Source organism: Pollachius pollachius, assembly GCF_949987615.1.
Source record: "Pollachius pollachius genome assembly, chromosome: 2".
NCBI classification, from domain to species: Eukaryota; Metazoa; Chordata; class Actinopteri; order Gadiformes; family Gadidae; genus Pollachius; species Pollachius pollachius.
In genome coordinates this window covers 17,990,831-18,018,685 of record NC_136935.1, presented here as the reverse complement: position 1 = coordinate 18,018,685, position 27,855 = coordinate 17,990,831, and the positions used below count along the sequence as shown (strand labels likewise).

General features: G+C 44.0%; 1 protein-coding gene across 2 annotated transcripts; it reads left to right on the top strand.

The window, feature by feature from the left end:
• LOC307070680 (equilibrative nucleoside transporter 1-like) lies at positions 1-27,374 on the top strand. Of its 2 annotated transcripts, XM_079729268.1 has the most exons (14): positions 1-882; positions 1,001-1,230; positions 15,077-15,135; positions 15,330-15,411; positions 16,033-16,211; positions 17,647-17,786; positions 19,030-19,164; positions 19,582-19,679; positions 19,889-19,970; positions 20,659-20,732; positions 20,952-21,060; positions 21,379-21,464; positions 25,148-25,347; positions 25,664-27,374. In XM_079729268.1, the coding sequence occupies exons 3-14, from the start codon at positions 15,107-15,109 to the stop codon at positions 25,773-25,775; spliced, it is 1,326 nt and encodes a 441-aa protein (XP_079585394.1). In that variant the 5' UTR covers positions 1-882; positions 1,001-1,230; positions 15,077-15,106; the 3' UTR covers positions 25,776-27,374. The 2 variants fall into 2 exon arrangements, with proteins under 2 accessions (XP_079585394.1, XP_079585395.1); XM_079729269.1 differs by lacking the exons at positions 1-882; positions 1,001-1,230 and adding an exon at positions 9,325-9,368.
• The last annotated feature ends 481 nt before the right edge of the window (positions 27,375-27,855 follow it).

Below are 27,855 nucleotides of genomic sequence, written 5' to 3'. Positions count from 1 at the left end.
CACAACTGCTATGTTTTTTGGTAAGTAAAATTTACTTGATACTGGCAAGTTAGTGTTACTTGATATTGCAGCATTAAATTTTACTTGAATCATTTGCGTGCAAATACTTTACGTTATTACGTTATTTTTTTCAGTGTAGAGCAACATTAAATCGACAATAAGTTTACCAATAGAGTCAAAAGTTAAGTTAAAAATTATTTATCTGGGTAGCCGCCAACTTTGAAATATGCCAATTAAGTTGTTCCAACACAACAAATCATAAAGATAAGCATTCCAAAGTGTTTCTTGTCAAAAGACATACTTGACACAAAGTTTGCATTTTTTGCTTATTTGGTTTAAAAGTTATAGCCAAAACCTTTGTCAGGCAGCACCATATTGAATTTGGCTGCCATGAGTAGAATAGTGTAGCGACGAGTGGATGACGGGACTATAAGTGGAACTGCATTCAGTGTTTTGGAGATGTGCTGTTTTGAGTTAGTTTCTCTAGGCTCGCACTCTTTCTGAGAAAGTCTATCTAAAACGAGACAGTTACGATACAACAGCACACACAGTTATGTTTTCAAAAGCAACCCATATTCACGTACCAATGTGCCATCGAACCGCCATTGAGATGATAATGCCTTGGCGCGATCGTGATTGACCAGCAAGAAGCCTTCCACAAACCAAATTGTTAAAAAGACGCCGTTATCTGTGTAAAATCTAAATGGGCTCATAGAGAGACCGGAACACTGTCCACCTGAACACATATCTAACCAAGCATTTCCTCCACTAATAGCTGCCGGATGGCTGTGGCATTGTACGTGTGGGAAAACACGCACACAGTGTAGACTGTACGTACACTGTCTGCATGTGTGCGCACTACGTGTGTGATGACTTTAAAAGGTGACTTCCACACACTTGGGGATCAAGCAAACAAAGGTTTGGTCCCGGGCAATCAGACTAATTTGTTGGTCAGGTTGCCCTTGACAAAGAAATAATTTTCTTTCCATGTGCTTCCCAGAACAATCCCACCTTGTTAATTGCACAGGTCAACAGGATGGCCTAATGGATTCAGTGTTCCAAAACGTTCCTTGTGTCCTGTAGCTTTATTCCTTGGTCATATCAGGGAGTCCCGGCAGGAAGACTGCAGACCTCAGGATAAATCCCCTGGATGTGTCGGAGGATCCCCGAAGTCTGGAGAGGATTTATTACGATGGATGTTATGACAGATGTTAGGGGTGGGATGATTGGGTAAGTTTGGACGTACACATAAATCGCCGCACTACTGGTAGACATAGGTTGACGGTTTTATCTAGTGTTACACCATGGCATGTAGGAATCTTGGCACCTAGGACTGTCGATAGGCTCCATATTCACACACACACACACACACACACACACACACACACACACACACACACACACACACACACTAATGCCAATGTGAACAGTGTGGTATGCGGTTGGAATGGCTTCAGCTGGCCCTTTGCGCAGCGCAAGCTCTGAGACGGGTCTTTAGCGGTATGAATAGAATGTACTCACTAGACGCTTCCACTCTCTAGTCTCTACACTAACACACAACCTCAACCAGCAACTTATTAACAATATCCTCTCATTGTCCTAGTCAACACTTATTGTTAGGTACTATTTGAAGCAGTTCTGAAATATTTTACGCATAACAAATATTTTATTGTTATTATATATATATATATATACAACATATGTAATATTGTTATGTTATATTTATTGTTTCCTCTGCTTTGCTTCTTTAACTCAGACTGTGTGGTCAATTGTGCAGGATATTATGCTATTGAAATACACTCACACACACAAACACACACACAAACACACATACACAGACACAATGCATAGAAAAACAAATACACCATTTCCTGATCATAAATACAGCAGCTTGCATAATGCCAAACAAAAGGATGTCTATAAGGATGTTAAGAGGCTAACGTTAAAAACAGATCTCAGTCTCACTAGGGATGATGTGCGTAGGATTTGTTTAAGGTCCTAACACCTCAATAAGGGTTCACCAGGAATCTGTTAATCTTCAACACATACACTACACATGCACCAACTCATCAGCTAGGGACACATCACGAATGAACCTTCTCCAGAAGTATGTCTTGGACCTATTGAGCGCTGGTAAAGGATAACACAAAACAAACACAATTCTTTGGTGGAAATTTAGGAAGTTGCTCATTCAAATCAAGGGAAAGTTTCTAAGTCCTGATAGAGACAAGACTGCCCTGTTCAATCCTTTATGAGAGGGCTCTCGCAGGCAGTGGCGGCTGCTGGTCTTTTAGAGAGGGGAAGCTTATTTTCGGCCTACATCATAAAAATTGTCAATTTATTTCTGCTCTCCGTTCCTTTTCAAGGAAATGCTCTCTGACCCTGTCATACCAACTAGCTGTCTTTTCCAGTAACTTGACCAGTGTCCTCTCAATGGCCAGCAGAGCTAGGCTGCTTAAACGGCCGTGGCCCATTGTGTTACTGTGGACTTGAGCCGCTTTAAATAGGAGACACTCCTTTCTACACCTGCAGATGTAGCTCCAATTGTTGCCACTAATTAGAACAGTTTGTAAAGCTGAGGCTTTGCACTGTCCAACTCCGTGTCTTTAAGGAACACCAAGAAATCACACAGCTTTTCCCTGTCACCTTGAAAGAATTATGTATGGAATTATGTTAAACTGAAACAAGGAATTGTGAGTATAAGTGTATGAAATGTACGATAAAAATTCTCCAGCAATTTCGCCAAGCAAATATCAAGAAATACGTTGTAGTTTGTCTTTTGAGTCATTTGAAGACAAAGAGAGAGTCTTTCGACAGACCCTCCAATCATCACGCAGAAGCCCAGCATCCAGGCCAGCCAACTCCTCCATTCACCCCCAGCGGGCAATACAGACAGAAGACAGTAGGACCTCAGACGTTCACTGTTGGCATGACGTTGTCTGATCCATTGGCCCAGTGTGTCGGGGCGTTTACCTTCTGTTTAACAAACACAGAATGTCAAAACACATGAAAAGGGCGGGGCTATCGGATACCTTCCAACCATTACCTGTTCTCTAAGTTAAACATACAAAACGTTATACAGCAGAGGCCGATCACAAACCGCCCTCCACCCTCTCTAGGTTGGGCAGTTGGCGGGGTGTGATGCCTGGGGACACTGATCAACTGATCAATGAAGGAAGGCCTTTCGATGCTTTCCCAACCCCAGCAAAAGCTTCCTAATCGACTCATCAAGGGCAGAGAGAGACAGAGGTCTGGCAGGGAGGGGAATGGGAACTGGACAAAGGGGACACCATCTTAACAGTTGGATCAACTCCTCAAGAACAGTGGGGGGTAGGAGACAAATGTCAGGGAGGGAGGGGTATAAAAATAGGGGGGTGTCAAAACCAGATTTACTGTTGGATCAACTGACATTGGGGGTCAGAGACAGGGTTGTTGACCTGCTTTGGCAATGCAATTGTATATTTCTCATGCCAATAAACCTTTTTTTAATTGAATTGAGTTGAATTGAATTGACAGGGGTCTGGCTGGGAGGGGCAGAGGGCAGGTCAAAGGTATAATCTTATAAACTGTTTGATCAGCTAACAGTGGGGTCAGCGAGAGGGCTGTGGCAAGGAGGGGGATGAACACAGAATGAGGTGAAACCTGTTTAGGAACAATTACAATCTTCAAAATGAATCACAACTCAGTAGGAATGAATGCATCCGTCTTTAAATTCACAGATCATTTTGAAACAACCGGTAGCTGTGTGGAGAAACACTGTTTAACAGATGAGGAGTTAAAGAGTGTCACTGATTGTGCTTCCTGTACCCGTTGATGCTGTAAGTAATACAGCAGTCAGCCACAACCCAGTTCATTACAGATGTCCTGCTAAATCAATTAGGAGGGTAGAGCACAAAGACTTAAATTGTTCTTCTGTTTTTTGTATGGTACCACAGTTTAATTAAATGGTTAAGCAAAGCAAATTCAAGCCTCCAGTCTAATGAGCCCCTCTGAGCACATTCTAAACTTAGCTCAAACCGCATATCATAATGATGGCATTCCCACACGTCCCATACACATGTGCACACCTGGCCAGTCCTGCAACCCATTAGGGATTTGAAGGATCTCCCCCCCTTGAGGATGTTCTTTATGCAGTGCACTGGCTTTCCCAACATAATCAGGAGCACCGACTCTTGGGTCCCTAAGGTGGGACTGATTCACAGCCCATTCTCCCAGACCCCCTCCCCTTCCCCTCTGTTCTATCGCCCCTGTCCTGCTCAGGGGTGAAAGAGGCCATGCATTGGAATTCCTTGTTCTCTGTATGTCAGCTTAATGCTCAGTATGTGGTCCCAAAGCCACTTCCACCACTTCTAAGTCACTCTTCCCCCCTTATGCCAGCAAACCGGATATTCCTATATTTAGTGTTCACGTAATAAACTTCAGTTCTGTATGTTGGTGGGGAATGGTTGGTGGAATAAGAAGAATTGAAAATGTACAGGGCCTGTAACTGTTTGGAAAAGGCGACAATGGGAAAGTCTGATTTGCTTTGGTCACACAACGATAGTTTCCATTGTCTTGAAAAATAAAATACATGAAAATAGAACAGTGGAGCAAAGCTGGATGGGGGCGACACACTGAAACAATGTCTTGCTTTGTCTTCACCCATTCTAGTGATTTTGTTCTTTCTTTATTTGTTTTAGTCACTCCTGATATTCTGAGTCTTGGATTTCTGGTGTCACTTTTTTCATGGAAAGAAAAATCCAACTTTATAAATGTTTACTGACTTGACTCATTTGGCTCTGCAGACCACAGACCTGGCTGGGGGACCAACAAATGAGTACGAGAGGACGGGCAGAAAGAGAAAGTCAAAACAAATTACCCAACTTAACCTTCATCCTATTTAAACGTGACTCAACAGCCATCCAGACTAGCAGGTCTCCAACAAACTCTTTCCAAAACCACACCGTTCTTAATATAGCTAGTGGAGACAGGGTGTGGAGGTGCACTGTGACTGTGTGAGCAAACAGCAGCCACCAACATGCATTCAAGCCCTGTGTACCACAACCCAGACCCCAGACGTCCAAACAGTGAATTAGAGTTTGTTCCGTCGCCTTTTAAATCCCTTGTTGGTTAATAGAATCGATTTTATCGTTCCTTCCTGAATATGTTTCCCTCTAAACATCACATACTGTACATAGATATGGAGACAATTTAAAGGGGAATGTTACTGTAATGATACTGTTTCCTGCAATTCAACAAAGACCTAATGGCGATCGCAAATATTTCTGTTACGTTCTCTTTGGAGACACCTTCGGCGACGGTAAGCGATAATTGTTCTCACGGATACAACAGTGTCAAGCAACGACACCCAGTTCATAACATTTATATTGCTGCAAATGCAAGGGCTTTCGTCCGTGGGCCATAGTCTCAATCAACATTTCCTACCCTCATTTGGCGATGGTGACCTAACAGACATTTATTTACATGAAAATCTTTGATATTGATACTTTCATGCTGACTTAATTGCATTTCCTTTTTTAACGTCATAAACAACACATGATAAGGTGAGATTCTTTGGAGATTCTGCATGCAGTTCATGAGCCTACTTGGTAGTTCAGAGACCGAAACTATGTCTGGGAATATTGGATGGAACTCAATTAAAACAACAGCCTATGTTGAGTACAGGTTGCAGAAATTAGTGTAGGTCACCACTGGAGAAGGTAGAAGGATCATTACACAACACAAGTGTTGTCACCATAGCTTGTGTGACCTAAATATAGTGGCATCTTGTGATCTGAGTTGACAGCAACATGCTTAATGGTCTTGTGGACATAGCTGTTTGAGCAATTAAACATTGCATTCATGTTGTCTCAGACTACAAATATGATCTATGTCTCAATGTTTCTCTTTCTCCTTCTCTGCAAAGACTGTTTTCTCCTTTTACATCATGAATCCGCCTGTCATCCAGAGTTATCCTACTGCCCGACACAATGGCGTTCTTTGCTTTCGTAAAATACAATACTTCCATGATGGAATTGAAACTATAATGGCTGATTTCAGAACCCAGTAACTCAAGATTAGGGAATGTGATGGAAAAAACGATCACACCATGGAGAGCTACTCAATCAATGCTTTGTAATTTCAGTCGACTGATGAATATGTCTGTCAAAGTGAGCCACTTGGTAAAAACTGCACATTTTAACACCTACATGGTGTAGAAGTAAATGTCACCGACCCTTAATGGGCTTTGGGGCAAACAAGTTTTCCTGCAACATGCCATAGCTCTAGTGGCTACAGCCCAGCGCTACTGGAATGCCTGTTTGACCTGAAAAACAATTTGATATACATCTAATTGGACTGAAATCTAATTTTGCTGGTCAAACCTGAGTTGACTTAGAATACAAGTCCAGATTCAGTTAAAATCCAGATCAGCCCCTGGATTTGTGCATATATTTAAAATACCGGCCAGTGCTGTGGTCTCATGTTTAGCCTATAATAGCTCTGGTTACTGCAGTTAACTAATGAATTTGATTACAGGCTCTACCCTGAATGTGATGTACCCTATACATCACAAGGCAGACTTGTGACCAACCAGGTTGCAAGGCAGAGGGAAAGAAAGCTAGAATGCCAAATAGCGGAGCCAAAAGATTTCCCTTTTTCAGAGGCTTCTGGGCGGCCTCAAAAGGCTTCTTCAGGTTGCCCGGGAATGTGGAAATGTCACGGATGTTATCAGTGCTGTTTAAGTAATAGAAAGTCATGCTTGAGTAAAAGTACAGATATCTCGTTATATGTAAGAAAATAATTGCAGTAAATGTCATAGAGTAAGCTCAAATTAAATGTACTTAGATATCAATATTTATATAAGCATTAACTTCGGTTCACATTTTCTTAAAATTGCAATCTCAAAGATTTTCATGGAAATACATGTCTGTTATGCCGAGTGAGTTATTGGTGGTTGAGCTATGGCCCACTGATGAAAGCCCTTATATTTTCAGTATTATTAATATTATGAAATTGGTGTCGGTGGCAACAATGTTGGGAACTACGGGAACAATTGCCAAAGATATCATCAAAGACAAGAAAACTGAAATCTTCGAGATGGCAACTGTTAGTATCAAAAGTAAAAAAAGTAAAAATAAACAAAACATATTCATTTTACTTGTTATTCATTACTCGTTTTGGTGCAGACACAAGCCAATCCTAAATATAAAGGGAAACGTTTGAAACCTACATATAAAGCTTAACTAGGCTGTGAATAAAGTCCTAGTTGTTTGTCTTGGGGAGTCGTATGTGTTGATACTGATTTCGCTGTAGTTTACGGACATGCGGTTGTGACTTTGTGATGATTTTTTAAATGTAGTGAAGTCAAAGTAAAAGTCAAGAAGATTTCCGATACTTTACTTACAAAGTTGTTATAGGCCTCCTTTCCTAACTTTACACCCCTGGTTGTTACAGGGGTACGGGGGGGGTCTAGGTGTTGGTCAGGAGGATGGAAATTGGTTCAGAGTCTCGGCCCATCTTCTCAGCTTTAGCTCTCCTTTCCGGCCGTGTGGTCTGTTGGGGGGGATGGTCTCAGGCTTGTGTTTGTCTCAGGCTTGACGTCTCACGTCTATAAGACGGTTGTGGCGGCATTGATGGCTGGTTCTGTGTTCTAGTTCTTATAGTTCTGTTTTTGCATTTGTAGGTGTATAACAACATGTGTTCTTACAGTGTATTCAGTGTGTCCAATCTCCAACGTTGTAGGAATATTATTTCAAAAATGTGAGGAAAGAAAAAAAGTCTGAATTCTGACTTTAAAGTCAGAACTACGGGTACCTGTAAGGACCAACCTCCGTGGGAGAGACACTTTGCTTTATGCAGTAGGAGGAAGAAGAAGAAGCCATTTCGTTAATGGAAGACCAAAAGGTGAGTGGAACTGGCACCAAAACAACACATGTTCCAGTTTCACTCACCTTTTGGTCTTCCATTAACAAAATGGCTTCTTCTGGAACCCCTCGAACCCCCAAGAAGTCGCTAAGGGAAGACATCTTAGCACAAGTAGGCTTGGGCTACTCTGCGTGTGGTTTCCTCCTACTGCATAAAGCAAAGTGTTTCTCCCACGGAGGTTGGTCCTTACAGGTAGTTCTGACTTTGAAGTCAGAATTCTTAATTTTTTTCTCAGAATTCTGAGATTAAAGTCAGAATTCTGAGTTTAATCTCAGAATTCTGAGAAAATAGTCAGAATCTGAGAATAAAATCAGAATTTAATTTTTTTTTATGTGTGGCCCTAATCCTCTTACGTAAAGAAGGTACAGAAGAGGAATAGGGCCACACATAAAGAAAAATGAAGTTCTGACTTTATTCTCAGAATTCTGACTTTAAACTCAGAATTCTGACATTAATCTCAGAATTCTGACTTTAACCTCATAATCAAGGGCGTAGGAACCAGGGGGGACGGAGGGGACGTGTCCCCTCCAATATTGGAGACAAGCGCAATTGTCCCACCTAAAAAATATACCGGGGGAGAAAAATATTTTATTTTATTTCACAGCGTCTTGTCACCGCTTCTTATTCTAAAAAACTGGATGATTGAGCAATTAAAGAATTGATTTGATATTTATCAGTTCATTACTGCCATTCAAAATGTGTTTTCCTTTACATTTACAAATGTATCTTTTTAGAAGAATAAAATATATTTGTGAATTTTTTCAGTGTAGTTAATTTATGACATATTTCTGTTCAAACCATTAACGGATCTGTCAGGTTTCCGATATGTGTCCCCCCCAATGTTAAACTCATTCCTACGTTGCTCAGAATACTGAGAAAAAAGTCAGAATGACTTTAAAAAAAACTGGCACCAAAACAACACATGTTCCAGTTTCACTCACCTTTTGGTAAGTGAAACTGGAACATCTTCTGGAACCCCTCGAACCCGCAAGAAGCCGCTAAGGGAAGAGGTTGGTCCTTACAGGTAGTTCTGACTTTAAAGTCAGAATCTGAGAATAAAGTCAGAATTAAATTTTATTTTTATGTGTGGCCCTAATCCTCTTCCGTAAAAAAGGAACGGAAGAGGAATAGGGCCACACATAAAAAAAATAATAAGTTCTGACTTTATATTCAGAATTCTGACTTTAAGCTCGGAATTCTGAGAAAAAAGTCAGAATTCAGAGAATAAAGTCAGAATTTTATTTTTTTTGAGTGGCCCTAATCCTTTTCCGTAAAAAGGCTATCAAGATATCAAGATAAAATCTATGCGGATTATGTTCATTCATCACCCCTTTCTACAATGCTTCAACGAGGGGGCGATACTTGTTCCCTCCCCCTACTCTAGGGACGCTGATCCTTTCCCCCTCACACACTCATATGTGTTCGGGGATCGAAGCACACGCCATCTCTCACTGAAGCTTAAGGTAGGTTTTTATCACGCGGTGACATGTCCTTTCTTAACGTCACCCATGTGTCGCGCTGGTTTATATTTTGGTAGTATTTTTCCTATTAATATTTTCTATTTTTAACGTTAGTGGAAACTAGGTATTCTACGTTTTCCTTCGCATGCGATGTATTTATTCGTGGCGGGTGAACGTTGTGCTTCACAACAAGCTATACTTACCCATACAAGTTATGTGTTCTGCTGAAGAGAGTCACCCACTGGTGTTTCGTTACCAGTCATCAGCATGCTTGCTTTGTTTACCAGGGATTAGCGCCAACGAACACCCCCGAGTGCTCCACACACTTTAAACGTCCTTGCTGTGGTTCACATTATGCACCATTGTGTTGTTTTAAATACTAAAGTCATCGATCCGTGTTACCATTCATACTCGATCGTCCCGTGACTGTTAAAGCATGTGATTTGCGTTATAGCCTAAATGTAATCAAATGTACTGTAAGGGCATGTGGGCTGGCGATTTCACGTCGTTGTTTATGATCCGATCCGATGAAATCGATGCTGAGTGAAGCATGCATAGTGCATGCATAGTTGAGCATGCACAGTGGAGCATGCAGACTGGATCATGCAGTGGTTGGCCTGCTCGGTCGGGAGATATGCCCTCTGTAGGTGGGCGCACCGTGCTTTGGGAAGCTGAACGTGGGGGTCCAGATCCGGGACATCTTCACACATCCATATCTGTTTAAATCCTTGTCCGGTGGGGGACACAGAACAGAAGAGGCTCTTTGGTTTCCTACACAGTGGTCTTGCATCAGATTTACTGCTGGTTCGGTTGAACTGTTCCTTCTCTGGAAGCAGTTCACAACCAGCCAGTTGACTTGATATTCATAGCCTGATATAAAGAAGCTGTTGTTTGAAGTCGGCATATTCATCAAAGTAAGATATGCTGACCTGTTCATCAAAGTGTGTGTGTGTGTGTGTGTGTGTGTGTGTGTGTGTGTGTGTGTGTGTGTGTGTGTGTGTGTGTGTGTGTGTGTGTGTGTGTGTGCGCGCGCGCGTTTGACTGGCGGGAAATGGCAGAAGAGAGAGACGACAAAAGAATTGGCGATGCGTGTGTGTGTGTGTGTGTGTAGTCACATAGTTTTTTTGCTGAGTGCCCCAATTTCCTTCTTGCCTCGATGGGTCACAGTATTTTATCTGCTCGTAAATGCAATGGTGACATGGGACTGGTATATTTCTTTAGTTAGTCATACAATTGAATGTGCTGTTGAAGAATTACCATTTCAATGGATCAAAGTAAGGTGAATGTATATATGGCTGGGACAGCCAAAGGTCTTGTATTAGATAATTTTGAAGAGTGAACCTTTACATGAATCTAAGAAAGTGTATTGTACATGATGGCGGAGACAGCCAGAGGTCTTGTATTAAATTAATCTTATCTTAATTTGTCTTGTAGAAGTTGAAAAGACGGAAAATTGTATGATGGGAAATAATTAGGGATGCACCGATACCACTTTTTTACAAACCGATACGATACTGATACTTTTATTTGTGTACTTGCCGATACCGAGTACCGATACCGATACCGATATTTTCTAGATGTGGTCTCTATGAAAGAAGATGTGCAATTAATTTGAAGGCAGATTTTATTTTCTCCCCCCAAGATTATGTCAAAGCTTTAGTAAGGCTATACAAAATGAACAGAAGGCTATTCCAAGCCAAGATTAAACAGAGCTATCTGCTAGTGGCCTGGTCCTCCCTGTGTGGTTTTCTGGTAGGTGGTTCACAGTGGGTGTCATCTTCCTGATTGTCCTGTTCTGCAATCAGTCTCATCAGCATCTCCTCCTTGGCATTTTTAGCAGTGTTGGTCTTCGAGAAATACACATTTTTGTATCTAAAACAGACAACATTTGCAGTCATTAGTCTATGTGGCCATTTAGGAATTCCTATTTTAAAAAAATCCCAGCCAAGAAACAACTTGCATGGAATTGTTGCGTTCACTGCTCAGTGCACACACGCACAAACAGACGCATGCACGCACGCACGCAGAGAGAGAGAAGGAGAGATGGATGCGTATTGGCCTACCTCGGATTGAGCAAAGTTGCTAGGCTGTAGAGCGGATTTTCTTCCACGTCGCAAAATCGCTTCATGACATCTGCAGATAACGTTCGCCTCATAGTTTTGATGCCTTGGTTCTCCTCGATCTCTCGAGAAAGAAATCTCAGCAGCACAGTAATCGCAGGAATTACGTCTGCTGCCATAGCATCCGAAGAGCTGACCCTTCGCGTCAACTCCTCAAATGGACCCAGAACAGACGCAGTCTTCTCCAGCAGAGTCCACTGGCCAGGCACGAGATTGTCCGGGAAAGGCCCTCGTGAACCACCAGCTGAAGAGAGTGAGCAGCACACGGCAGGCTAGGGAGCCCCGCATCCGTCATGGCCTTGACCATATTTCTTGCATTATCTCGGAGCACAACATGGACAGAGCTTTTTTGGATACCCCATATTTGTAGCATGTCTTCAACATTATTAGCTATGGCTTGGCCAGTGTGAGTGCCCCGAAAAGGTTTTGCGTGTAAGGCCATGTGTTGAAGGGTAAACGCTTCATCTAACCACTGGGCAGTCAAGCTGAGGAGAGACATTGGGCAGACACTGCTGGTCCATATATCAGTTGTGAAGCTTATTGCCTCAGCATCATGCACCAAGGACCTAACGGGATTTTTCACTTTATCATACACCTTTGGCAACATCACATCTGTGATGTAGAGGCGACTGGGAATATCATATCTGGGCTCTAGCACTTCTAGAAGATGGCGAAATCCAACATTATCAACAACTGAAAGTGGCTGGTCATCAAGCGTTAGGAAGTGAGTAAGTGCCTCTGTTATTTTTATTGCCCTTGAGTTGTCTTTGGACATTCTCTCTCGCTTTTGCAAGACATCAGTTAAGGTTGGCTGCTTCAGTCTTGCTCCACTATCATTACTGAACTCTGTGTGTACTTTGCACTATGGTGCGTCTTCAGATGTTTGATCAGATTGCTTGTATTAAAAGAAGTACTTTCCTTTCTGCCTCTCGACAACGTAGCATTACAGATCTTACACTCTGCCTTACTCTTGTCATCATCCTTAATCTTAAAATATGCCCAAATCGCCGACATGACTTAGCCTACTGTTCCGTTAACACTGTTCTGTTAACGATTCTTTGGCAGAATCGCTGAGTTTCGGCTAATTATCTCCCCCTAGACATTGAAGTTAGGTAGGACAACTCATCTCCGCATGCGACCGGTTTGATGACGGCTACTGACATAGTGGTATCGGTGCATGGTATCGGCAACTAAAAAACGAATACGAGTATGAGTATTTAATGAAGTATCGGCCCGATACCCGATACTGGTATCGGTATCGGTGCATCCCTAAAAATAATTGTGCTATTTAATTTACCGCAGCTCTCATGGCTTAATATTTAAATTGAGATCCTGTCCTTGGTCTCAGGTCAGAGAAACCCAGAATGAGGTGAGGGAAGATGGAGTGTGAAATTAGATTTGGGATCATTAAAGTCAGTGTACTGTAACAGCACTGTGAAGGGTCGCTGAAGTATGAAGACACACGAGGCTGCTCGTCCTCCGTAGGATGAGATTGATGGTTTCTGCGAGAAGTTGAAAAATGTAACGTCAAACGTGGGACTCAACAAACTGAGTGTCACTCCTGCACACATTTGGCCTTGGAACATGTCTGTAATAAATCCCAGCTTTATATTTCACCATTGAAATGGAGGGCCTCACCCATCTCACCATTGAAATATGTGTGTGTGTGTGGGGGGGTTATATTAGATAAAACGCAACGTAGTTCGGAAATTGCCCACCTGAAAGAACTACTATGTGCCACGAATCACACTTTGAAACTCAGTTTCATCTCAATGAAAATTTGTCCAAAAGGTTATAGACTTCTCCATGCTTTTGTTGAATTTAAATTGCAACGGATACCAAAAATGACTGTTTTCCCTCAAATGGGTGTGATTGATTCACTGGACAGTTCTGCTCAAACCTGACATTACATTGCAGAACGCTCAGTTCAACACAGTGAGGCAGAAGCCTATGGGCCTTTCAGAAAACCTTGTGACACATCGCTGCAGCTGTAATTTCATTGGCTATAATAAACCGTGGCCTGGTTTTGCCAAGTTGTCGTAAACAAGACCGCAAGTTTGGGTTAGCCTCTAGCATAACAATCTATTTGGTTGTCAAAAGGAGGCAACAACGTTGTCAGTCCTTCAATTGGATCACAATGTGGGGGGATGGACCTGGGTCAGTTTTGCCCTCCCTACTTGGAATAGGAACGACGGACCCTAACCCAACGACGGACATGTTGGGTCTACGTTATTCTCTTACTCCTGGAGTCCTTTGTGGCTCCAAACCTAATGTCAATAAGCATCTACTCAGATATAATTTCCTCAGAATTTGATTGGAAATACTGTAATTTCCCATTGACTACATCCAGCTAATGAATCATACAAATGCATCATGTGCTTTTCATCTACTGGATTGAAACTGAACTCTGGGGGGGAATCAGCACATGCCTTTTCTTTCATTATGCTGCAGCTGGGCATGTGTAGCGAGTAGCGACACTCAAGCCTGGCCGCAGATGGTAGGCCTTGTCACTGCGCTGACTGTCTTCACAGTGGGTGTGCTACACCCTGTGAAGCACATGGTGTCGTTTGGATACAAACAAAAGGCTTTATTGAAGGTCTCCAGCTGCACTCATGACCGGCTTCTAAAGGTTTGGATGATGTCAGTTGACTGTGGGAACTACTGTGCACAGCAGATTAAATAAAATGCTTTTACAACTCCTCCATCCCACAATGATACTTTGACCATTTGACAATGTGAAAATCCTATCTGGCTCTATTCTATTTACTTCTACTGAGCCTCGATGGTGAATGAATGAACACTAGGGGAATGAATCTATATCTCTATTCTAACATAAACTAAATTCTTCATGTTTAATGCTGTTGTGTATAAGAACACAAAGTTTGTATTCTTTAATGGGCCAATGAAGTTGCGAGAGAGAGAGAGAGAGAGAGAGAGAGAGAGAGAGAGAGAGAGAGAGAGAGAGAGAGAGAGAGAGAGAGAGAGAGAGAGAGAGAGAGAGAGAGAGAGAGAGAGAGAGAGAGAGAGAGAGAGAGAGAGAGAGAGAGAGAGCCTGGAAAATCTAAACGTTTCATATTGAAATATTGGACACTCATGAATAGAATTGTTGAAGAATGTAAAGATCAGTTTGGCCGTTCATGCTGGTCTGGTTGGAATTCTTAAAGTCATCTCTCAATAGAACGCATTGTTTTAGTTTGGCTGTCTTGAGCAATTTGAACCACTTCAGACTGCTGTTCTTTTCTCTTGTGTTTGCTGAGAATGTGGCCAACAACCACCAGGATTGCAGGCAGGAAAGCAATCTTTTTTTTTCTTGAAGTCTTTACATACAACAAGTTCCTGTTAGTAGAGATTTATTTGTTGCAGTGGTACACCCTTGTTGCTTATCGCAATCTCATTAGCAACATCTGGCTGCACCGTTTCTTCTGAAATATGTAAACTGTTACAACATATCTTTGTCTCGTCCTGGAATTAATTGGATTATGCATTCTGATGAACCGATCATCACTCTGTGCATGATATCCACTGGCACTGACTCAGCGATGCCCATTTAGTTTACCTAACCTTGAGTGATGTTTTTGGCTGACATTTCAGAACTATTCCCAAACCTGTGAACCAGGAATCATGACGGCCCTCACAGCCCCGAGCGACAGGTAACCACGGAAGAGCTGCTCATGCTGTTACAGCTGTAATGAGCCCTAGCAAAAAAAAAAAAGGCTAAGCAAATGCATCTCGTATTACAGGTGTATTAGCACGGCATTCAACCCTCTCATATTTGAAGTAGGCATGGGCGTTATTGATGTCTTCTTTCATTCCTTTGTGTTAAGTTTGTGTTTACATTTTCCAGATACAATGCTGTGTGGATCATCTTCTTCATCCTGGGCCTGGGAACCCTTTTGCCATGGAATTTCTTCATGACCGCTACCATGGTAACCCTGAGAACCACAACGTCTTTTTAAACAAATAATTCATGTAAATTTTCCTATTCAAATGTTCCTCAGGGATGCATCCTCTGCTGATGGAAGTGCTTCTCAGATGGGATGCTAAGCGTCTAAAGGCTGGGGGGTTATGCTGTACTCGGGAGGGTGAAGCAAAGAATTCTTTATCTGTGGTCCCGCCCAAAACCCCCTTATTTTATTGGGCCCTGTTGGCTGACCCCAGCTAGGTTGGGTTATAAGGGGCCCTGCATAGTTTCTTTAATCCTCCATCGTGCCCCTGGGCATGAAAGGTGACTCCACACCAACACCCCATGCCGGCTTATCCCAGGGTGGATAAACATGGGATGAATCTCAGCTGGGGGGTGGGGGGACATGTAGCTGTTGGGCTGAGAGTTGTTTATTTATCGTCTTAGTATCTCTTCCGCTTGTTTTGAGAGTCTTTTTTTCAGGGGGACCCGTGGAATATTTTCTCAGATTTAGTTTATTTGTTTCTAAACAAGCAGTGTTCATTCCCCTAGTGTTCATTCATTCACCATCGAGGCTCAGTAGAAGTAAATAGAAACCTCTTTCTATTTACTAATCATCATGTCATCATGTCTCCCCTGTGCCCAGTACTTCACCAGCAGGCTAAAGGACCATGACCTGTCCCTCAACCACACCGCCAACATGACCGACGCAGCCTCATCGGACACTCGCACTATCCTGGAGTCAAAGTTCAACAACGTGATGACGCTGTGCGCCATGGTGCCGCTGCTGATCTTCACCTGCCTCAACTCCTTCATCCACCAGAGGTCAGCCCCTAAACACAGCGGCCCCAGGGGGGGCCCCAGGGCAATGGGCTCCTGTTAACGCCAGCATTAGCCCATGAGTGAACACTGTCACTCATGGGCCAGTCCTGATCCCCACCTCCTTATAACAATCGCCACCACAGAGGCTATCTCTGTGACGCTTCCCTTCTTTTAGCAAAGAATGCGTAGCTGGATGCATGAGCTGTAAGCACGCGATGGGACTGTGAGTGTGATGTAAAATGATGAGTGCGGACCGAGTTGATGAGATGCTGGTCTTTGGTTTGGGCTTCTTAAGGCCGGGGGGTTCGACTGCACTAATGAGGATGCCCACTTCCTGTAGTGAAGGGGAGAATTCTTTATCTGCGGTCCCTCCCTAAACCCCCTTATTTCATTGAGCCCTGTTGGCTGAGTGCAGAGTGTAAAAGCTGCACCCTTTTACCCATGTTATCCCCGTTATCCCCGTTGCTGCAAATTCTCTGACCCCTGGAGCAGCCCTTAGCCCGGCTCTGCAGGTTGTGTTTGCATATCAGAAAGCTCCAGCCCTGGCATGTTTGCTTTAATTAGGGTTGGAAAGAGAGGATTTAGGGCTGGCCGACACACAAATACTTCTTGACCTCCACAAACTCACCCAGGAATGTTATGAATCTCCCCTGACTCATACACACACACACACTTTGTTTTTTTTTGTTTTACTTTGTTTCTTTCTGATGGACTCTGACTCTACTTTTGTTCATCTATTCTTCTACATAAAATGTCTATGTTTTTAAATAGGCTCCACTGGTTCTAATTCGGTCCCTGGTGATCAGGTGGCTGCGTGGCTCCCCCCGTCTGGGTCAGTGTTGCCAGATTGGGCCGGATTTCCCGCTCAATCTGGCAACACTGGCTGCTGCATGCTGCAGCCGGCAATCTGGACCAATCTGGCACAACTGGTCTGGGTCCCTGGTGCAGGCCGCACTCCTTGGCATGAGCGTAGACTCGGGCATGGAAAAAGACGTTCACACATTTCTCCCAGCTGCGTGTGCTCTCTTCTCTCGTAGCTTGTAGTTATTTATGTGTGTGGTTACTCTGAGAGTCTCCAAACTATCTTGATGCCAAGACGACTCCTCGCACAGCCGATGGAAATGTTGATATCCATGTTTGGACATTTTCAAACCAGTTGTATCTCTATCCCTCTCGCTATCGACCCCTGTCTCTGTCCATCTCCTCTCGTGTCTCTCTCTCGCTCTTTCTCTATGATTATTGTGCAACTATTGCATCAAGTATACAGACTTTTACAGAAATAACCAGCCCCAAAAAGTAACCTATCTGCTTGTAGGGGGTACAATGTGAACCCCTCTCTAGTGCCCTACAAAGAGTATTACAAAGGTGTCATAAATCCAAGTCATGAATATTCATTTCCTCCCCCCTTTTCTCCCCTCCCTCCCTCCCTCCCTCCCAGGATCTCCCAGAAGCTGCGTATTTGCGGGTGCCTGGCGGTCATCTTGGGGGTGTTCCTGTTGACGGCCATCTTGGTCAAGGTGGAAGTGGAACCCCTGGCCTTCTTCACCATCACCATGATCAAGATCGTCATCATCAACTGTGAGTCTAGGGGTTTTGCCTGGGGTCGCACACGTCATTCTTTCTCTCTCAACCCACCTTCCTGTCTTCACCTTCCTGTCCATAAAAATGTTATAGCAGAGAATGTTTTGTGCACACAAAAAAAGTAAGGAGACTGTTTTCGAGTTATAGCTTTGTTTTTGAAAATGAGTGTGATGAAAATGATCAAACCATATGTTGTTTAGTTTTAAACATGTAAGCTTTGTTATCTTCAGGTTTTGTTATCTCCATCCCAACTGTTAACTAGTGTTATGTTTCCCTTTGTTGTTAACCTTTTGCCTGGCGTGAACCGTTTACAAGGAAGCAGTGACCCCCTTATCTATACGAGAAGAACTCCTTGATGTCAAAACTTCCCTCATATGATGTTAAATTGCATCACGTGGAGGGGGTGAAGCTGTTAAAAGGCTGTGTGAGAATAAGCCGAGAACTGTATTCTGGGCTTATTCTATTGGAGAGGAGACTGGTGTTTGCAAGCGTTAAATAGGTAGGAACAACTGTTGTGCTTTTTTGCATTCAGAGTCTTCTCTCCAAGCCACAATATCCTAAAGGAATTGCCATGACAACACGCACACACATAACCAAACCTTTCCCCACGGCCTGCACCAGCTGTGATCAAAACCATGTGCTGGGGCTGCTGGGTAATCCCCCTCCAGTGTGTGTGTGTGTGCCGGGTGCAGACGAGGGCAACCCCCTTGGTCGCCCTTTTGCCCTGGACCCGCCGGGCCCTGGCGCGCTCACGCCCCCGTCCCACTGGGTGGGTTTATAGACAGGAGGGTGTGGAGCAGCAGGGAAAGCTCACCCCTCCCTAGCCCCCCGCCCCTCCCCTCCCCAACACCCTGAGGCAGGACCAGGCAGCTTGTTTGGTTTGATGGGAGCACTTACTCCTGTCTCTTCCTCTTTCTATCTATCTATGTCTCTTTCCCTCCATCCCTCCAGCGCTGTGACTGCATCGCTGTATGCAAGGAGGCCTTGAAACAAATGGATGGATCTCTCTCGCTGTCTCCCACTCTCTCACTCTCTCTCTGTCTCTGTCGGTCTCACCCTGGGGAGTTTGAGAGGAGAGCAAGAAACACTTGAGTTATTGTGCTTCACGTCTCTCTGAGTGTCCGCATGTTGTTATGGGTCAGTGGGACTGAGCAGGTCTCCTTTTTGACGAGGGTTTCCGCTCTCCCTCCCGATTCCTGAGTGTCCATGTGGTTTTCGTTGTGCTTCTCCCCCTCCCCAGCGTTTGGCGCGGTGCTCCAGGGGAGTCTGTTTGGCCTGGCGGGGCGGCTGCCCGCCTCCTACACCACCCCCATCATGAGCGGCCAGGGCCTGGCCGGAACCTTCGCCGCCTTCTCCATGATCTGCGCCTTGGCCAGTACGCAACGCCTTCCTCTGCTCTGGAAACACTCCCTGTTAAACACGGCCTCTCTTTAAAACACACACTGCCCTCTCCCACACTTTCCCATCCCGGCTACCATGCTCTCCCACTGTTAAACACGTTTGATCACTATTTCTGACACATGCACCGAGTGACACTTTTTTTAGGGCATTTAGCAGATGCTTTTATCCAAACCGACTTACAATGTTTTCACACACATTGACACACCGACGGTGGAACCAATCTCGCAGGGCGACAGGCAGCTCGTCAGGAGCAGTTAGGGTTAAGTGACATGCTTAGGGACACCTCAACACTCGGGGAGCCGGAGATCGGACTAGCAACCCTTCTGGTTACAAGTCCACCTGCTCTATCTCCTGAGCTAAGCCGACACCGTCTGTTCTTTCCTCCGTGCAGGTGGCTCTGCCCTGCAGGACAGCGCCGTGGGCTACTTCATCACGGCCTGCGTGGTGATCTTCCTGGCCATCCTGGCCTACATCGCTCTGCCCAAGATGGTATGCCTGTCTTCAATCACACTCAACCTCCGTCTGTAAACGATCCCACCGCCAGGGCCCAATGTGCATCTCCTCGCTGCAGCGACGATTGAGTTGCTGCGAGCAGACGAGGCCTGCAGCTGAATCGATGCTGCAGGGGGATTCATGTTGACCAGCTGTGGCTCGCTTATCAGATGTTGTAGTTGTTTACACTGCGGTTTGTTGTGCAGGAGTTCTTCCAGTACTACATGGAGAGTAATGGATCCAGTCTCACGGGGGAGGAGGAGAACAGGATGGATCTGCTTAAGAAAGGTAGATTTTGAACTCAATTCTGTACTTCTGAATCCTATAGAAACGTGCATCCACTGAAGCACTTTTAATCCACACATTCCAGTGGGGCTTAGGATCAACACCGTTGAGGAGTGGGCAGCAGCTATTTAGGGTCACTAGTGTCCCTCTGGGGGTGACCACGTCCACTTGTGGGTTAGAAGGGTTAATGCTTTAAAGCCGTGTTCCAGATCCTAAGTCTTTGTTTAAACAAATATAACTATCAACTTTTAATTATTTTTTTACAGCTGTTGGTTAGGTTAAATGATGCTTCTATAAAATGAAATGAAATCTCTTGAATTATTTACTTTGTTTTTCAGTCTAGTCTAGCACGTGGGCGGGATAATGGGCTGTTTGGTTGTCTGGTCTCAATGCGGTATGCTCTCTGAAGCAGCCAGGAAGCCCAAACCACTAAGAAGCATTTAAAACGGCCATCGAGACGGAATGACAACTGCCTCTTTGTGAGCAGTATAGTTTAAATTTAGGAGAAGTGCCTGTGACCGAAATTATAGATAGACTCAAAACTATCTCAAGTCTCTGTGCCAGTGTTGGTGTGCGTGGGCGTAAGCACCTCAAGAAATAAATGAATGGCTGTTGTTCTGTGTTCTGTTTATCTCCCCGCCAGTGTTCATGTTGCTGTCTGACTAAGAGTGTGTGTTTGTGTTTTCCTCAGACGGCTCCGGGGAGAAGGGCACTACAGCGGCGGGAGGCAGGCAGACCCCATCGGTGTTGGGCATCTTTAAACAGGTCGGGACACACGCACGCATGCACGCACACACACACGTGTAAGTTCTGTATTTGTATAATCACTTCCCAAATATGAATGCATTTCGAAATGAATTTCAAATGTTGAAATCCTTGTACTGTAATTAAACCTTGTGCTCATCCTCTATTTGCACGGCGACTGAATGCATTGAGATTAGAGTTATGGATGATACCGGGCCTGTCTTTGTCTCTGTCCAATAGATCTGGGTGATGGCATTGTCGGTGTGTTTCATCTTTACCATCACCATCGGAACGTTCCCCGCCGTGACGGTTGAGGTCAAGTCCTCCGTGGCCAAGGGCAGTGCCTGGGGTGCGTGTCCTTATGTTAGCACGCCAGCTAATGCTTACACCCAGCTAACGACTGCAGTGCAATGCATTGGAGTCAAAACGCACACGCACACGCCAAATATTATCAGAATAGCTTTCATAAAGCAACAAAACACAAGTTTTCAGATTATGAAATTGGACATTTAGTTTATGGTTTGGTTATCCAATGTGGTCTGCTGTGCTTAATAAGAATTACAATAATTGTTATGTCTAACAAACACTATTTAACAGGTCTTTTGGCCTTGGGAGGACTGAAGTCTTGGGTATAACAACATTTTGTTTTGTTGTTAACGACGTACAGACACCTACTTCATCCCCGTGTCCTGCTTTCTGCTCTTCAACCTGATGGACTGGGCCGGCCGCAGTCTCACTGCAGTCTGTATGTGGGTGAGTACCAAAACACTGTTTTATTACACCACTGCATTAATACCCCACACCACTGGATTAATACCCCACACCACTGGTTTATTACACCACACCACTGGCTTATTACCACACCACTGGTTTATTACACCACACCACTGTTTTATTACACCACTGGATTATTACACCACACCACTGGATTAATACACCACACCACTGGTTTATTACACCACACCACTGGCTTATTACACCACACCACACCACTGGATTATTACTAACTGTATTAACACCAAACCACTGGATTATTATCATCTGTATGCACACCCCAACACTGGATTATCACCAACATAGTTGATCATCCATATTGGATCATTATCAATATTGGGGATAAGAATAGAAGAGCTAAAAGCAGTTTGATCAGGTTGGTCAGCTGCTGGATAAGAGGAAAGTGTTCCAGTTTTGCCCTTCAGATGTTTTATTCTTATGCTTTACCCATAAAAGTGTCAGCAACTGTAAATTTGATGTTATTTTTGGTTTTGAAGAGGAGGTGTGGAATGTTGTGATCACATTGCATGGGACATTGCTGGAAAAAGCAGAGATTATTCACAGCGTCTTCAGTGAGACACCACTGGAAGCAGTTCCATTGGGTTTTCTGCAGTGAAATCATGGAAAAACATCTGGTCACTAGAGAGCGAACTGAGGAAAACAGGGAACCCAAGCTTTGATATGTGTGTGTGTGCGTGTCCAAGGGTGTTTTCAAGGAAGTGGTTTTGGAGTTCAAACAGCTGTACATTTGCCTCAAAATGGACTGTTACCGCCAACACTCACGCACTAATGCAAACTAATTGTTAAAGCGGATATCTGCCACAAAAAACATATGCAACCAGCCACGATATAGGAAAGTTAAATTCATATTTAAGCAAATTACTCTCTGCCAAGAATGACTTGATCTCAAAATAGAGAGCTATCTCTCTTTTAGACTCGCTCGGTGTGTGTGTGTGTGTGTGTGTGTGTGTGTGTGTGTGTGTGTGTGTGTGTGTGTGTGTGTGTGTGTGTGTGTGTGTGTGTGTGTGTGTGTGTGTGTGTTGCACTTACTGAACCAAAATATTCCTTTTGAATGTTCCCAAATGATCGCACTTATTTGATCTTTTACATACGCAAACATTTAATCAAATGGAAAAACTCAAACAAATTCAAACAAACAGAGTCTGGCTTAGGAGCAATATTAGCATTCCTTCTCTGTAAAGTTTTCCAAACAGCAACCTTATTAGTGTACCCTTTGCCCTGTGGATAGTTATTTTGGAGGCTATAGAACATTGGAGAGCTAACTGGGTTCCGGGTGGGGGAAATGTAGGTGCGTGGGTTCTGCACGTACCGAAGAAGTAGTGCAGACTCACATGGTGAGTCTACTCAGACTACACCACGTGAGTTGACTTAGTGTCCTGTCAGACCGGTCTCATCAGGCTCCTCGCTGCTCCACTCAGGCGTTCTGTCACAAGGTCACAGGCAGGCGCTTCCCAGCACGTGGGGCAGGGAAGACTCTGGAGGGTTGCTGTTGGGAGCAGCCTCCCAGACCCCTATCCTGGTTATTGTGTTCTGGAGCTAGACACATACAGTGGGGCAAAAAAGTGCTTAGTCAGCCACCAATTGTGCAAGTTCTCCCACTTAAAAAGATGAGAGGCCTGTAATTTTCATCATAGGTATACCTCAGCTATGAGAGACAAAATGAAAAAAAAAATAATCTAGAAAATCACTGTCTGATTTTTAAAGAATTTATTTGCAAATTATGGTGGAAAATAAGTATTTAGTCAACAAAAGGTCATCTCAATACTTTGTTACATGCCCTTTGTTGGCAATGACAGGTCAAACGTTTTCTGTAAGTCTTTACAAGGTTTTCACACACTGCTGCTGGTATTTTGGCCCATTCCTCCATGCAGATCTCCTCTAGAGCAGTGATGTTTTTGGGCCTTCGCTCGGCAACACAGACTTTCAACTCCCTCCAAAGATTTTCTATGGGGTTGAGATCTGGAGACTGGCTAGGCCACTCCAGGACCTTGAAATGCTTCTTACGAAGCCACTCCTTCGTTGCCCGGGCGGTGGGTTTGGGGTCATTGTCATGCTGAAAGACCCAGCCACGTTTCGTCTTCAGTGCCCTTGCTGATGGAAGGAGGTTTTCACTCAAAATCTCACGATACATGGCCCCATTCATTCTTTCCGTCACACGGATCAGACGTCCTGGTCCCTTGGCAGAAAAACACCCCCAAAGCATGATGCTTCACTGTAGGTATTGTGTTCTTTGGATGCAACTCAGCATTCTTTCTCCTCCAAACACGACGAGTTGAGTTTTTACTAAAAAGTTATATTTTGGTTTCATCTGACCATATGACATTCTCCCAATCCTGTTCTGGATCATCCAAATGCTCTCTAGCAAACTTCAAACGGGCCCGGACATGCACTGGCTTTAGCAGGGGGACACGTCTGGCACTGCAGGATTTGAGTCCCTGGCGACGTAGTGTGTTAGCGATGGTAGCCTTTGTTACTTTGGTCCCAGCTCTCTGGAGGTCATTCACTAGGTCCCCCCGTGTGGTTCTGGGATTTTTGTTCACCGTTGTTGTGATCATTTTGACCCCACAGGGTGAGATCTTGCGTGGAGCCCCAGATCGAGGGAGATTATCAGTGGTCTTGTATGTATTCCATTTCCTAATAATTGCTCCCACAGTTGATTTCTTCACACCAAGCTGCTTACCTATTGCAGATTCAGACTTCCCAGCCTGGTGCAGGTCTACAATTGTCTTTCTGGTGTCCTTTGACAGCTCTTTGGTCTTGGCCATAGTGGAGTTTGGAGTGTGACTGTTTGAGGTTGTGGACAGGTGTCTTTTATACTGATAAGGAGTTCAAACAGGTGCCATTAATACAGGTAACGAGTGGAGGACAGAGGAGCCTCTTAAAGAAGAAGTTACAGGTCTGTGACAGCCAGAAATCTTGCTGGTTTGTAGGTGACCAAATACTTATTTTCCACCATAATTTGCAAATAAATTCTTAAAAAATCAGACAATGTGATTTTCTGGATTTTTTTTTTCATTTTGTCTCTCATAGCTGAGGTTTACCTATGATGAAAATTACAGGCCTCTCTCATCTTTTAAAGTGGGAGAACTTGCACAATTGGTGGCTGACTAAATACTTTTTTGCCCCACTGTATAAGGAAATGCCACTGCAGCAATCATAAGACAGTCATAGAAAAAAAGAGATGAGTTTTTATTATTATCAAAACAAATGATACATCAAATAAACAGATTATTTTAAAAACATTTAAATATTCAGATTATTAAACATTTTATGCATAAAATATACAATTTTTTATGCAAATGATACATAAAATATACAGATTATTATACAAACAGAACATCAAATATTCAGATTATTATGCAAATGATACATAGAATATACAGATTATTATACAAATGATACATAAAAGACACAGATTATTGTACAAACAAAACATCAAATATGCAGATTATTATGCAAACGATACATCGAATGTACAGATTACTACAGCGTTTACCCGAAAGGAGCAGTTAGCCACCTGCTTGGATGTGATGCCATGTGAACCCCTCTCTAGGGCCCTAGAAAGGCCCTAGAGGGGTGTGTGGCACTCATAAATCAAAGTCATTAATCTCCCTCTCCCTCTCTCCCCCTCCCCCTCCCAGCCGGGGAAGGACAGCCTGTGGCTGCCGGTGCTAGTGGGGCTGCGGGTGGTCTTCGTGCCGCTATTCATGCTCTGCAACGTGCAGCCGCGAAGCTACCTGCCCGTGCTGTTCGGGCACGACGCCTGGTACATCCTCTTCATCGTCCTCTTCTCCTTCTCCAACGGCTACCTGGCCAGCCTCTGCATGTGCTTCGGACCCAAGTAAGGAATCCAAACACCTAAACGGGGGATTTGATTGGTTTACAGAGGCGGAGGGGGGGGTAGGGTTAGGGCTTTGTCCTGCGGGGGTTCTGCCCATAGTGGCGCTGTGCCAATGGCTCCTTTCACCATCAGGTAAACTTTCAAACTAAGCACTGAGGAAATGCAGTGGAGCTTCAGTTTTGAATCCACACATTTGTATTCCAGCTCATGGTTTCCTCCTTTTGAGGAAACTTGACGATGCTAGTATTGTGGATCAAAGAATGTGAATCCTGAGTGCCGCTCAGCCACCCTGCTCTGCTGTGTCTCCCCCCCACAGGAAGGTGGCACAACATGAAGCTGAGACGGCCGGCGCGGTCATGGCCTTCTTCCTGTCCCTGGGTCTGGCCCTGGGGGCCGCCCTGTCCTTTGGTTTCCGAGCCATGATCTAATAACCCCCCCACCCCAAAGCCCCCCTCGCCCCCTCCCCCACGGTATGGATACCCTACTGTCCCCCCCCTCCTGTTTGTAGAACGTTCTCACAGAGCCCTCTCCCCCCACTCCACCCAGCCGAGGGCTGGAGGCAGTGCGTCACAAATACAAGACCGATTGAATCACCAAAACCTTCCTCCTATTGCGGTTGCTGAATGTGCCAAACGGTTGTCGAGCGAGCCTATTTTCTCTGAGCCCCGGGGTGGAAAGTCACAGAAAAGTGTTGAGTCAGCCCCGTCTGGTGACGACAGAGAAGAAGAACAGCGGCCCTCTATGTGCCCGCTGTGACCGAGTGTTTAAAGGGATACTCCAGGGGGAAACGGCAGTAGCATGTAAACAGAAGGAACTTCTCTGATTCTATTCAATGGTACATGTTGTCCGACGTAAATATGTTTCTGCTTTTTATAAAAAATATTTTGACTATAGACATACTTTTTTGTTTATTCTTTCTCATTCACTTCCTGTTTCAAACAGCTTACGGCATTAGGTTATACACAAAGTGAGAATCTAACAGCGGACGTGGTTGGCACTGGCAACCGAGTCGGGGGGCCAGCGATGGGAAATTAGACCTGTACCAATAAGCAGGTTGATCTCTACCAAATACAAGACGTTACCTGACAACCCACACAGCTAGGTGTGTCTATATGTACTCGCCCAATACTGCCCTCAGATAACAGACGTGTGTGTGTGTGATAGTTACTGATTGTAGTTGCTGATTGTACAACTAGGAAGCAGCAGCGGTAAGGTCCTCATCCCCTACAGATACATGCTATTTCCAGTGTTCTACATTTAATGCTGTGACATTGTTACTGTTATTGGTGACCTCAATATTTCCATGGGGATGGGAATTTCTTTGGAACGTGACCCAGTCACTTCCATAAGGAGACCGGGGCGATGTGCTTGTATCGGGACTGTATGTGTGTGAGGATCTCTCCTATCTCACTGCGTATTACTTGTTGTGGAGTCGTTTGTTAATGTACTTTTTATCCTCCCAAAATGCACACTGCAATACGTTTAGTTTTTATGATACTGTTCGGCCTTCCCATTATTCAGTGCCTGAGTCGGTGGAGACCGCCTTTTGTCTAATGGCAGTCAATGTTTAAAAGGCCTGTTCGGGTTTTTACTGTTTTAAGGCCTGTTTTGGTTTTTAGTGTCTTGATACAGATGGCAGTGATTGTCAGCTTTTTTATTATCAGCTAAACATATACATATATGCAGCTGTTATTCATCAGGCAAATGGATATAGTTGTGAAGAACGCAGACTGTTTAGCCTTCACCATGTGTGTTTCTGCCATCTCTTATCAGGATGTTCTTATGAGTTTGACACATTGTTTTATCTAGTAATTTTTAATTGGTTGACAATTTATTTCTCCAGAATGGAGAAAAACAATAACCTCAACAGTGTATCAATGTTATATTTCTACATATCTGATTATTTTTTTATAAGCTTTTGTTTTACCTGCAGATATAATGCATTACCAGATGTATTCAATGACTTGGTCCTTGGCACTGTCCTGTTTACAGGACAGTGATGAGGTATAGCAAGGACCATAGCAATGTTACCCAACAAAGAAAATAAATGTTTTTGTAAGACTCATTTTGCTGCAAGATTGATGATATACACTAGCATTTCACCTACTACTAAAAGAATTGCAAGGGCAACAAAAACAGTTTTGATTAATACAGCAAACGTTTTCCCATTATCAACCTCTAGTGGTATACAGTTTTTTCATTTCATTAATAATTTCATTTCCAACCAGAATAAGAAGAGAAATTCCCTGGATGGATAAACTCTGTGTCTCCCCCTCCCCTCCCCCCCTAACTTGCTACCTATTAGCGGCAATGATTCTTTACTATACTGATACAATTAGGACTGCATGGTCTGTAGAAAGTGAGGGCCTTTCTGAACCAGCCCCAGTAAATAGTGCTGGATGGCAGTGCTCCACATCCTGTGACCAACACCAGGGACGTGTGTCACATGCCAAGTATTCCCCTACAGCATGTGACCCAAATCAACGTCAGAGGGACGCACAAGTTTAT

Excerpts from the sequence above, each read along its gene's own strand:
- LOC307070680 (XM_079729268.1), top strand. The coding sequence starts at position 15,107 with ATGACGGCCCTCACAGCCCCGAGCGACAG. Across the intron at positions 19,680-19,888 it reads ACATCGCTCTGCCCAAGATG|GAGTTCTTCCAGTACTACAT; the intron begins GTATGCCTGTCT and ends TTTGTTGTGCAG. Across the intron at positions 25,348-25,663 it reads TGCATGTGCTTCGGACCCAA|GAAGGTGGCACAACATGAAG; the intron begins GTAAGGAATCCA and ends TCCCCCCCACAG.